Source organism: Alternaria alternata (assembly GCF_001642055.1).
Source record: "Alternaria alternata strain SRC1lrK2f unplaced genomic scaffold CC77scaffold_2, whole genome shotgun sequence".
Classification (NCBI taxonomy): Eukaryota; Fungi; Ascomycota; class Dothideomycetes; order Pleosporales; family Pleosporaceae; genus Alternaria; species Alternaria alternata.
This window is the reverse complement of record NW_017306191.1, coordinates 1,551,710-1,564,169: the sequence shown is the minus strand read 5'-3', so window position 1 is coordinate 1,564,169 and position 12,460 is coordinate 1,551,710. Positions and strand designations below refer to the sequence as shown.

Here is a 12,460-nt window from a genome sequence, read left to right as displayed (position 1 = left end):
GGTAGTCGTAGTGAAGTGCCTCCACTTTGCATGTGCTGCACAGATGCATTCAGCTGGTACTTGAGGATCTGAGATCGAGCTAAAGACAGAACGTGGTATGCCAACTAGCTGAATGTAAGTGCCGCTACATGGCCTTGCCTTCAGGCGTGCTGTTCCAAGCATGCTCGAATTGTTGCCATCCACCCTGTGGCTCCTCACACATCTTCAGGTCGCTGATGACGAAGTCGTAGTACCCGTCCGCTGGCAGTTTCCCTTGGTTCACAGTACCGCCCATAGCGATGTTGATGAGTATCCTGAAGTCTTCCATGCGTCGGGTGCCCTCAGGTATGCTGCCCTTCATGACTGGCCGACCGTCGATGTACCAGATCATGCGCCCTCTCCACCCAGGTATGCCCTCTTCTTCGATCCAAGCGAAGCCGTAGGTGTGTGGTTGTCGTGCCAAGTCTGGCAGGGATGTCTTGACTACACGATGCTTTTGTGCGTCTTCGCCGGTGTATGAGCCCCAGTGCAAGCATGAGTGATTCTCTGTCTCGCCGTTCCAGCTCTCAGCAAGATCGACCTCGCCGTCCGTCGGCCACTTGAAGGGGTCAGCAGGTAGCATCCAGTACGCAGGCCAGATGCCTGGTGCGGAAGGAGGTAGGCAGGTCGCCGTCAAGTATCCGCGCGGTCGCGATAGCGTCTGGTGCGAGGTCAAGCGCGCAGAAGTGTAGCTCCCGTTCTGGACGAGGGCGCGTACAATCAGGCGGTTGTCGTGGTGGAACGAGTTTGCGGCATTGTCCGTGTACATCTGCTTTTCGTCGTTGCCCCAACCATGGTCGCCAATCTCATGTCGGAAGTTCTGGGACACGGGCGTCGCGATGTCAAAGGACGGCTTCCAGTACACGCGCTCGCCCTGTGGTGGGGGGATGTTTTGTGGCGGAGGAGGCTGCGCAGACTGCGGTCTGTTCTGTGGAATGGGCGGCGGTCCGCCAGGCTGAGGGGTGTGTGGCTTGCTACCCTGGGGGACGGGTGGTGCAAAAGACTGCTGCTGTTGCGGAGGCGGCGGGCCCCATTGTTGCTGAGGGGCACCACCCCATTGCTGCTGAGGGGGACCCCATTGTTGGTTCTGAGGCGGATACTGCGGGGGATATTGGCTCCCCGTGTACTGTCCTTGGTTTGGCGGAGGATAGCCCTGCGGTGGCTGCTGATAGCCTTGAGGTGGTTGTTGATAGCCTGGGGGAGGCTGTTGATAACCTTGAGGAGGCTGCTGGCCCGGATAGCCCTGGTTCGGGTGGCCTTGTTGGTGATGGCCGCCTGAAGGCTGCCCAGTAAACTCCGAGAGCTTCGCCTTGCCTTTCGCTAAGAGTTTGTCAAAGGTAGGCATCTTGTTGCGCTGCCGTGGTACAAAGGAAGCGACGGTACGACGAGGTTTCCGCTTCAAGCCGAGCTGCCGAGCCGCCATGGCCACGACCTCCCTCTACAACAACACGCCTCTAGGCATACACGCCGTATCAACAGTCTACCATCTCCCTCCAAAGGATACACGTCATGTAGCAATACTAGAAGAGTAAACGACCGTGGGTATGCGCTGAATACTGCCATCTACCCGCAACGGCCAGCATCCCCTTCTCTCATCGCGCCTTCCCTTCAGAACATTCATCTGCTTCTCTCTGTCGTCGAATCATCTGTCTCTGCCAATCAAAATCGTGCCTTCTCTGATATTCTCTGATTCGTCTTATTTTTCTTGCACAAACAGGCGTTCACCCAGGTTACACATGTGACGTCACATCTCACCACAACAACGGCCATTCACCCGCAGAGCCAACCAGCAACGCTATGCAAGGCAGGCAAGAGGCAGGCCTCGCCCTCCAGATCGCCGGCAACAGCTGTTTGGAACAGCAAGTTTCACACACTCTCACGTAGGCCCCGCGTCATTCTCCGTGTCTTGGAAGTCATCGACATGTCTTGATGGCAGTCGCGCCTTGTCGCACACGAACCAACACAACTTTTCCCACAAACAAGACTCTCCCTCTAAAGCTCCACCGCATTATCTCCACCTAACACTCTCGCCTCAGACCTGTTACACCACACCACTCACCATTACCCACAAGTACAGCCGAACCAACATGTCTTCCATCGTCAACGCGCTCAGCGACCTCTTCAAGTCCCTAGTCGAGCTTGTGTGGTCCTTCTTCACTACTGCCGGAGCACTAGTCCAGAAGACGGCCCAGTTCGCACTCAATTTCGCTACTGAGATCATCGACCTCGTTGTTAACTTCTTCCGTGGGCTTGTGGACCTTGCTGGCGGCATTGTTAGCTTCATACTCGGTAAGTTGGCAAAAAAAAACCCCCGACTCGCGTGCCAGCCTAAGCGCAAATATTAACCATGCGATAGGCAATGTCCTTATGCTTGGCGTTGTCGCTGCTGCTGTCTTTGGCTTCCTCCAGTACCAGCGCAGCCAAGGCAGACAGGTCACGGTCGGCAACAAGAAGCTAAACTAGCCTCTATTCATACGACCCAACCTCTGCGAACTATGGCGGACAGACGTGAATATGTTTAGCCACACGGCAGCTGGGTTTCAAATGGCGAGGAACTGTACGAGACCCCTTGATGACGATAGCAATACTGCAGCCAGCGCGGAGAATTGATAGGCTAGTTTTCTGATCATTTACCGAATCAAGATATCCCTAATTGTTTTCAATCCGAACGCCCACATCCTAGCGCATCCTTCCCGTGTCCAAGGGCTTACTCTTTTCTATCCTGAATAAGGTCTTCAGTCTTGCCAATAGAGTCAATCTAACCAATTTAATATCTCAAGCATGGGCCTTGCCACATGTAAATATGAGCCTGCTCTTAATACCGCAGCATAGCGGCGCTTTTTTCTTCTATCATGTAACAATGTTGAGCCTCAACCTCTTTGCGCAGAAAGCCAAATCGTATCGTCGTTTGTCAACCTCGACCGAGGGGGAAGGTGACACATGCATCTCTCCAGGCGTGTCCGCTCCGAAAGAGGAACATGATGCAGATGAAGACTTGCTGCTCGCTAAAAGGCTTCGACGGCCCTGGCATTGGTCCTGCATGCACATGTGCGGATACCTCTTTGTTGCTCTGCTAAGCTTCTTAATCGGTCTCGGCCTCAGCCAACTGTTCACTTTGGAGAAGGAAGTTGATGGGTTTATTGGTATGTTCGCTCCATATCGCCTTCTTTGCACGAGTCGATTAAGCCTGCGTGTAGCATTTTTCGCCATACTTACTAGACATCAGCACGATGGGGCAGTTCGCACCGTAATATTAACAACGTGTGGTGGTCGGCCAACGCCAGCTTCGCGGCGGAGCCTAGCCTGGAGACACAAGAGACTTGGGAAAGCATCATGCCGCAAGGTCGAGGCTTCATCCAACACCCCAAGTTAGCAAAAGATGGAGAAGTAAAAGCTATTGCCGTGTTTCATGAGATACACTGTCTGGTATGGTTTCGCACCACTAGCGTACACGATCCTCTATTAATCGAGTCAAATAGCACGGTCTTCGAACAGCCTTCTACAAGAATGCATACCAGCTCGCCAAACTCCAACATCAGCAACCTCAAGCAAGATCGCTTCCTAACACCGGCTCTCCCCATAGCGAGCTCGAATCATCCTCCGAAAATCACGTCGGACACGGCCATGACCATACGTCCCCTACAGTGTTCAAGCCGAACCCGTTCATAGAGGCTCTTCTGTCGGCCAAAGATGAGGACGACGATCCCGGCCACATCACTCACTGCTTTGAGTACCTGCGTCAAGCACTCATGTGTGCTGCTGATACCAACCTAGAAGTGACCCATCAGATGGTTGGTGAAGATGGAGAGGAGTTTATCGGGACCGAAGGTTGGGATACAGCGAGGGTGTGTAGGGACTACGAAGCGGTCAAGGAGTGGGCGGAAGCGTGGAGGGCGGGAGATGCTGGTGGAATCATCTGACCAGGGTTACTCGTGAGGTTGTCAAAGATTGACGGCATTGGAGTTTTGGCATAATTCTTAATTTGGTAGTTGAGTCGGGCATTCTGTAAGTTTGCCGGGAGATGTTTTATTGAGGTTGCATGTGTGTTCACTTTGAATAAGTAAGGAGATGGGACTAGATCTGCAAGGGGTAATAACGGTACTATAGCATCAGCGGTCGCCTAGCCCAAGTTTACCATGTAATCACGAAACAGCCACCGTAAGCGATGACTAGAGAGATTTTGTGCATCACACCTAGTCTGTTGTAAGATGCAGGACGTTGCGAAAACTAACAGGAAGAGGTGGGAGGATAACACTCAATGCCTCCTGTCACTAACCGAATGCGGGCGAGGCTGAGTGGTGTCGCCGATATTGCATAGCCTCCACCATGCGCAAACGCCTAATAGGTGCTTCTTCGCATGGTGTCGCAGTTATGGCAAGATGGCAAGACACTACTGCATAACACATTGTGCAAGATTTTGTAACCGACAGCAGATGTTTGTCTTGTGTAGTTCCGTGCTGGGTGTCTCCTTACTGCGCCTGTTTGCGGACGAGACTCAGCTCGGTGACGGCATACACGTATCCACCGAGCTGGCACTAGGTCTAGCTCTGAGATTCGATGGCAGACAGTAGTCCTGCAAAGGGCATGTGTACTCAATATTTGTATTAAAGTATACAATAAGTAGAAGATAGCGCAATGAAGTGAAAAGAAGAGAAGAAAGGGTTGAGACGTTCCATGCATGTATCAAGGCGTATAAGGAGGCGGCGGATCCCGCTCGCCCAGTTCAGTGGACACGGTGGGCGCGTAATGTAGCCCTCCACCACCATGGCCATGTCCATATGTCTCCCAGTTGTCATCAATAGTCTGACTAGCACCACCCTGAGGCTCGGTAGCCAACTCGTAGGTCAGCCCAGGAGATGTAGGCGTCGCACCGAAAGTTGGTGTCGACATCGAGAAGCCTGCATTTCCATAGATGCCATGTTGCGGTACAGATGAAAGACCAGCCGCAGGGCTAGTCTGTTCAGGTATGTCTTGTGGCCGTGAGCCGTTCGCGATGGGCATGCGCGATATCGTCGCAAAGGAGTCGGTTCGTTGGAGAGAAGGTTGTATGATGATCTGAGGTTTCCGCTGCGGTACAGGCCGCCGTGGAATGTTGAAGCTCTGAGTATGGGGAAGCACGTGCGGTCGGCATTGAGGTTGGGATTGGTACTGAGGCTGGGCCTGAGTTTGACATTGCGGTTGGTATATCGGTGGTCGAGGCTGTGCCGCTGGAGCATAGCACGCATACTTCTGCTGTGGTACCGCAGGTTGTTGTTGTTGCTGCTGCTGCTGCTGCTGATGGTGTTGAGGACGATGATGAGCTTGCGTGTTCCAGCCATTCTGCTTCGCCGGATTGGCACCAGGAAACGTGTTATGGCGCCTTTTCTGGGCTTCTGCCTCAAGCTGCTCCTTGTCGTTCTTCTTCCGGTAGTGTCGGTGGATGAGGTATCCACCTGCAACAATCTCAAGGCCGCCAAAGATCATGATGTCGCCAATGTCACTGTAGCAAAGACAGAAGCAGTAGGGTTAGGGAGGGAAAAGTCTAAGGCTCGAATCTGTCCTCGCAAGGCAAACGGAGGAGGAATGGGTGGCTGAGGCCATAATATCGGATTTGTGCTCAGCCTCTATTGTCAGACTGAAGACACGAGCTATTGGTGCCGTATCCTCCGGCGTGGTGGCGGAGTCGAGAGGTGCAGCCGCCATACAGCCCAATCACAATGCCTCGCTTACCTGCCCGTAGCACTCGGTTGCATGCACCCTTATCAGCAAGCTATTGGGAGCACGAAGAGCTATAGAGCTTCTTATTCCCATCGTCACACCTGACGCCAGACGATGGTGCGCCAGAGGGGTCCAACGTTGTTTCCGACGACTCCTTATCCCATGGGTGCGGGATACAACAAGGCCTAGTAGCACCAACCGATGAGCGTCTCCCGGGTGCCGCTCCGACCTCTCATCATAGGCGAATTTGCGCGATTTTGATACAAGAGGTAGTGTTGAAGAGTCGTATGAACATTGGCGATACCAACTGGGCCCTTTAAAAGCTATTGTTTCAACGCGCAGAGCAAACACGCTAGGCGACTGTAGATGGGGACTAACGGAGAGGTATAGCTAACGCGAAGCTACCGACTCGATGTTATCGCAACAATACATCTCCTCAATCTGAAGGTGCTGCAACTAACTCTCGCAGACCGAGCATTCGCATTGCTCTTCTCGTTGGCATTCGCATCCAAAATGAAGCAGAAGAAGAGATGGTGTCTACGGGCCTTGGTAGGTACCAGAGCAGTGGCTCTGATCGGGACGCGTACCCAGGACGCGTACTATTCACACTTGATCTCTGCATCTGCCGTCTGCGAGATCCAGATTGACCACAGACTCCGGGGAAAAGGACGAGGTGCAGAATTGGTGTTTCTACCCTCGGTTCTGGAGCTAGATCTCAACACACTAGAGGCATCATGATGCAATCACTGAATCAGCGTCCGCAGAACTCCTAACTCCGCAAACGGCACATGCAGGTGTTAAACGTCAAGCTCGCGTACGCGGTAGATACGTACAAGGTCAACAGCCCCTTTATACTGCCTCCTAGACATGAATAAAGAGTAGAACATTGAATGTTCGAAGCGCATGCTAGTCCGAGACTTCCGATGCTGATCGCTACAAGAGAGAGAGCGAACGCGAGATGCTTAGCAACCAAAGCACACGGACCAGACGTCAAGGATACCAAAAAAAATGAGATGGACCTTAAATCCGAACAATGGTATGCGGGGTATGTCTAATATCCAATTTGCGACTTCATCGCTCTTTTGAGGGGTGGATCCTCGGTAACCCATGCCGTCCTTTCTATACAAACCGAGAGCTAGGGGCCGAAGAGTCTCAAATCCCAGTCTTCGGCACATCATGGCAGCCGTTATATGGCAGCCAGCCAATAGTTGGGTATTCTGTATCCTACCTGGAAAAGCTAGGCGTCATCCCGCCGCAAGGCTTGTTTTTTAGTGTCGCGGATCAATGGACGGCTTCACTCGTAGCATCTAGCACATCTTGGCAAGACGCACGATATTTCACCCGAGAACGGAGTGCCTGGTCAATCAAACTCCGGTCGTCTTCGGTGACGATGCGTCCGAGATTGGTAACCCAGTATGCGCATGCAATTTAAAAGTACCTGTGCATCACGCAGCTGAGCACCAGTTCAGACCTGTGTATCGCTTCCACTCATCATCATGCTACTGTCATCCCTCATCGCAAGCGTTGTGACCTTTTCGGGTGCGGTTGCTGCGCTACCTCATCCTCAGCCGTTCAAAGAGGTCTTGGGCAAGAGACAGAGTACTAGAGCCAATGCTCTAGAAGTCGATCTAGGCTATGGAATCTACCAGGGTACCAGCAACACGAGTACTGGTATCAACACTTGGCGAGGGTATGCTTATCCATCACTAATGAGGAATTGATGCTGATTTACTGCTTCAAGAATTCGCTTCGCTGCACCACCGACCGGTAGTTTACGTTGGCAACGACCCCAAGCACCATCCGTCAACCGAACTTCAACCATTTCCGCCGATGCTTATGGGCCTCAATGCCAACAAGTCGGCTTCAACGGACAGCCGAGCTTACAATCGAGCGGTGCAACAACACCAACCTCGGAAGACTGCCTTTTCCTGAACGTTCAAAGCCCAGCCAACGCGTCAGATCTTCCCGTCCTTGTCTGGATTCATGGTGGTGGATATGGCGCTGGCAATGGCCGACAAGATTTTACTGAACTTCTTACGACGACTGGAAATAACTTTGTCATCGTTTCAATCCAATACAGACTGGGACCGTTTGGTTTTCTCGCGTCTGATGAAGTAGTACGAAAAGGTGTTGCAAACGCGGGACTCTTGGACCAGTTTTTCGCTCTTCAGTGGGTGCAGACGTACATCGAACAATTTGGAGGTAACACTTCAGCCGTGACCATATCTGGTGAAAGTGCTGGCGGTGGATCAGTCATGCTTCAAGATATGGCCTATGGTGGCTCGTTGGGCGACTCACTGTTCCGCAGCACCATCGCCGCGTCGCCATACCTCCCCAAACAGTATGCTTACGACCATTGGATTCCGTCACAGAACTACTATGCTTTTGCCGATCGTGCAAACTGCTCGGTTACCGCATATGGCAATGCATCCTCCACAATCTTTGATTGCTTGGTATCACAAGATACGGAGACATTACAGAGTGCTTCTGTCGATGTGACAAACACTGCGACATTCGGAACTTGGGCTTTCTTGCCAGTGACCGACGATATCTTCGTTCAGGATGAGCCCAGCAGCCAGCTGCTTGAAAACCGCGTGAATGGGCGAAATGCATTGATCGGAAACAATGCTAACGAGGGGCCTTTATTCGTACCTCAAGACATCACCTCCGAAGACGACTTCCTCACCTGGCTTCGCAACAACTTGCCCGAATTCACCGACTCTGACATCGCAAAGGTGCTGCGCTACTACCCAATCAGCAACGCTGCGAACGATTCTAGTGCTGATGAGTTTGCGACGAATGGTGTCACTGGACCTAGTGCGCTCGATCAAAGTTCGCTTGCTACAGGACAGCAGCAGCGTGCTAACAACCTTTACGCTGAACTGACTTTCGTATGCCCGTCATACTGGATGGCAGAAGCATACACTGGCAACAATCGTACATCATACAAGTACCAATTCAGCCCTCTCCCAGCCACCCATGGTGCGGACGTACAAGGATACTTCGGACAGCTAGGCTCAGTGCCATATCTAAGCGCCGACTTCCAGCGCGCATTCATGAACATCTGGGGAAATTTTATCACTCAAGGCAACCCATCAATATCAGCTTCCGTAGCAGCTGGCTCTACTTCGTCCAACAATACTGCAGATAGCACAGCCGCAACTCAATGGCCAGCCTTCTCGGTCGCCGAACCGTACCAGCTCGATCTCAACCAGACAGGTGGTGAGATGGCAATTGGTTCGCTGAATGTCAACTCACCGGTCAACACGACTTACTTCACCGGACCAGGTCTCATGAATAACTTTACACTTGTCAATGCATACACGTGGGAGGATGGACGCGGCATGAGATGCGACTTCTGGAGGAGCGTGGCCGATATTATTCCTGCGTGAATGATGGGACCTAGGATGGCAATGACTGCTGACTAGCGCGTACACGTAAGGTGCTAGTAGGATTACTTTAGTATTCCATCAATTCATCAACCATAGGTTCACGACCACTCATCTTCTCATCTTCCATCCAAGTGTTACACAACCATGTAACTCAATCAATTTGTAAAGTTGATCTCGAATAGCTCAAAGTGAGTATGATCTAACATCAAAAAAAAATATCACTGTGTATAATTATACTCCGCTCGCTCCGTATTTGGAATACCACTATCACCCGAGTCACATGCTAGAAACATAAGGCTGCTTGGGGCACCACCTGTACCCTCTGGGCTTCAGTCATCCTCTGTTTCTCCTCCCTGCCGGACTTGAAAATCTCCTCCTAATGCACGTTATGATACCGGAAATGCACATACAGCGGATTCTTCCTACCCAGCTATCCGGTAACGGTTCTCATAACTTCCCAGAAATTGGTTTGCGTGACGCAAGTCTAGATCCTTGAGTTTGGGCGTGCGGACGGAGATCACCGGATCGTCGGCCAAGGGCATAAGATCAGTTGGGTTTAAGTTGTCAGTGCGACGATTTTGGCCGCCGACGCTAAGCAATAAGATCTTTGGTTATACCACAAAGATGGGTGGGACGCAAGATTCTGGGATAGGAACATCAGGTTCCAGACGAAGATGCTTGAGATTTGGGCAGGTGCGTGCTAAATGTATCACAGCATTTTCACTGGTGGGTACATCCGTTCTATCCAGACGAGCTCCTAGGCCGATTTCTTCTAGGTTAACACAAAAAGCTTATTCTGCAGTAGCTTTAGTGTCGAGATGCGCGTCGTGACGTGCCTTAGCTTCGCGTGCTAGGTTGGGCCGTCCTTCATGTATTCTTGGACCACGGATCTGGTCCGAACCCTGTTCCGATGCCTACTGTGAACCTCAGTCTTCAGGCTCCCATTCTTTGAGTTTGCTAGACACGCGTTGCAATTTCATTGGTCCTGCGCGAGCGAACGCACCTGTACCGTCGCGCGTTGCGCCCACGATTCTGGCCGTGACGCTTTCGGGCTCGCTCGGCTTCCTGCGTGCTGATGTGGCCATGTATCCTCGCTTCGCTGGCGCTTGATACTTTATGAGACATTGGTACTTCCATATAAGACGAAGTGAGCCACCAGTAAAATGTAGTTTGATCGAAGAAAGATGTTGGTCATGGTGGCAATGCACAAGCTGGGAACGCAGTTAAGGCCAAGCAAAGGGTCGTCAAACCGTTGTATATTCTTAAACACAGATATAGTGCCTTTCTTTTGAAATCATCAAGTAACACAGCTTTTGAAACATCTCACACTATTTGATGTCGGGGTTTTGTTCACTACTAAGAGTAACACACACTACATGTCCTCTACGCATAGATGTAACATAACGGTTCTCCATCTAGTGTGCTCATCATCTCCTCATTGGTTATGATTGGCATATTAAGGTAGTTCATCTGGATAGGGTCATCAAGCCTGGCATCTCGGCTAGGTGGCTGGTTGAAGATGGTAATCGTGCCAGCAATGGACTTGGCCTGGTTGAGGTGCAGCGCCTGCCAAAGCCTGTAGATGTAGAGGTACGAAGTCAGTCTTTGTCTCACATACATGTCGTGCAGTCGCAACTTACCACCATACACGGTCGACCATAGCGTGATGTAGGAAAAAAGCAGGATCGTTGGGGCTGCTGAAGACATCACCGCCATCACCGCCAATGGAGAAATGTCCTGCGGCATGCATGCCGAGAAAGCCGTCAGGAAAGCGCCCCTGAAGTTCATCTTGAAAAAGACCGATATTCTCGGAGGCTGCCCCAAGGGTGACGTTGTAGAGGTTGTCAAAGGTTAACCAAGTAGAAGATGCGTAGGAGGTAAGATCCCTTTTTGCGCAGCGTGGGTTCCAGGCAAGTGGCGATGATGATGCAGTCTCTCCGGCCATTGATGGAGAGATAGGACCAAGATTGATTTGAAGGCTGATCTTTGTTAGAAATTTGCAAGTGAAATCCCTTCGAGGAGATCTTGCACTTACTTCTTGAATGGACCGTCCTTGATGCAACCACCTCCTGCGCCGGAAGGTAGCGCAATTGTGCCTTTGCCACCCGCACTTCCGTTGTGCTTTACATATAAACCGTCTCCACCCATGCTCGTCGCAGTGCCGTCGAAGACAGGGTGCTTAGTGAGGTCTTCTGTATGGCTAAACCAGTTCCAGTAAGGCTGGGAGCCATTGTATCCGCACTCGTCTCTCAATGCCTTCTCGTAACCGTACACAAAGTACCTGCAGATGTGGAGGCGTGACATCAGTTATGCATCTCATATGCGATTTGGACAGCCACGACCTACCGGTGCCAGCTTAAAAAGTTACCAGTTCCGTGGATTGTTGTGGTCTGGTTGATGTGTTGTGCAACAAAGTCATCGTAGCGGGTCCTGGCGCCAGGTACTAGGGCCGAATCGGATTGGGATGGAGCGTTGTACATGCACTGTACAGCACTGATATATGCTTTTCGCTCGTTTACGCTCATGAAAGCCCTGGGGATATTTTAGTCTTCTCACGTACTCAAATGTATCAAAACCTTTACCAGTCTTTGCGAACTGTCGCGGTAGAAATAGAGCACTCTCCTATCCTCTCAAGTGTACCATTTTTCTCTGCAGCCTTCAGATTCTCAAGGGCCCGGTTCTGGAGATCCGAAAGCAAGTCCCTCTTCTCGATCACCAGGGATTGGATGGTACCGGCCAACGCCAGAACTGCGGTTGGGAAGTCATGGAAACGCATATTGAGGTTGATGTAGAACCAGTAAGGAGGAGGCAGCCGAAAAAAACCCTAAACACTTGGCTGAGCGACAAGGACTTCTTTTATCGCGGGGAGGTGCCATTTAATATGCTCGGCTGCCCACATCGCGCAAAGAGCATCGCGAAGGTCTACGCATGCGGGGACGGGGATCGAACACTTCCAGTTAAAAGGCCGCAACTACGTTTCTACATATAGCTGAGGAGGTTTGGCTTTTGCCAGCATTAGACCCGGTGGATGGGACATATGTTGTCCGGTGCAAGACCCGTTTATGGCATGTCCGAGTAGGCTGGGCCGGTGGGTATGATCTGCGAAACTCATGTTCTCATGCGAAGGGTCTGCAGATACGATCTGCAACTTGCGATCTCTGGTCTTCTAAATGTTTCTACATCAATAAATATGATTCAATACTCTTGGTTATAGAAGGCTGGTCGAGTTGTACATGAGGACTTTAGTGGTCCTCTGACGTGCTCTTTGCTTGCCCTGGAAGGACAACTCTCGTAATGCGCAGAATGTTGCTGAAGAAAGGAGGCCCACTGCTAAGCGAGCATCCGAAGGATCC

At 51.5% G+C, this 12,460-nt stretch overlaps 6 protein-coding genes across 6 annotated transcripts; 3 read left to right on the top strand and 3 right to left on the bottom strand.

Moving 5' to 3' along the window:
• Positions 1-124: 124 nt before the first annotated feature.
• On the bottom strand, positions 125-1,363 carry CC77DRAFT_926348 (concanavalin A-like lectin/glucanase; the record flags this gene model as incomplete). The annotated part of the gene is made up of 1 exon (XM_018533919.1): positions 125-1,363. One exon carries the CDS (start codon positions 1,361-1,363, stop codon positions 125-127), a length of 1,239 nt encoding a protein of 412 aa, XP_018390955.1.
• A 742-nt stretch (positions 1,364-2,105) lies between these two features.
• CC77DRAFT_1005131 (hypothetical protein) lies at positions 2,106-2,481 on the top strand (the record flags this gene model as incomplete). The annotated part of the gene is made up of 2 exons (XM_018523327.1): positions 2,106-2,307; positions 2,375-2,481. 2 exons carry the CDS (start codon positions 2,106-2,108, stop codon positions 2,479-2,481), a joined length of 309 nt encoding a protein of 102 aa, XP_018390954.1.
• A 397-nt stretch (positions 2,482-2,878) lies between these two features.
• On the top strand, positions 2,879-3,938 carry CC77DRAFT_1005130 (hypothetical protein; the record flags this gene model as incomplete). Its single annotated transcript, XM_018523326.1, has 3 exons — positions 2,879-3,161; positions 3,245-3,444; positions 3,498-3,938. 3 exons carry the CDS (start codon positions 2,879-2,881, stop codon positions 3,936-3,938), a joined length of 924 nt encoding a protein of 307 aa, XP_018390953.1.
• Positions 3,939-4,701: 763 nt separating this feature from the next.
• On the bottom strand, positions 4,702-5,750 carry CC77DRAFT_1005129 (hypothetical protein; the record flags this gene model as incomplete). Its single annotated transcript, XM_018523325.1, has 2 exons — positions 4,702-5,497; positions 5,728-5,750. The coding sequence occupies 2 exons, from the start codon at positions 5,748-5,750 to the stop codon at positions 4,702-4,704; spliced, it is 819 nt and encodes a 272-aa protein (XP_018390952.1).
• A 1,461-nt stretch (positions 5,751-7,211) lies between these two features.
• CC77DRAFT_1028045 (acetylcholinesterase precursor) lies at positions 7,212-9,107 on the top strand (the record flags this gene model as incomplete). The annotated part of the gene is made up of 2 exons (XM_018526415.1): positions 7,212-7,405; positions 7,457-9,107. 2 exons carry the CDS (start codon positions 7,212-7,214, stop codon positions 9,105-9,107), a joined length of 1,845 nt encoding a protein of 614 aa, XP_018390951.1.
• Positions 9,108-10,367: 1,260 nt separating this feature from the next.
• CC77DRAFT_333754 (Di-copper centre-containing protein) lies at positions 10,368-12,244 on the bottom strand. The gene is made up of 5 exons (XM_018531284.1): positions 11,690-12,244; positions 11,454-11,639; positions 11,143-11,388; positions 10,748-11,086; positions 10,368-10,683 (listed from the first exon to the last, which is right to left on the bottom strand). The coding sequence occupies exons 1-5, from the start codon at positions 11,881-11,883 to the stop codon at positions 10,491-10,493; spliced, it is 1,158 nt and encodes a 385-aa protein (XP_018390950.1). The 5' UTR covers positions 11,884-12,244; the 3' UTR covers positions 10,368-10,490.
• Between the last annotated feature and the right edge of the window lie 216 nt (positions 12,245-12,460).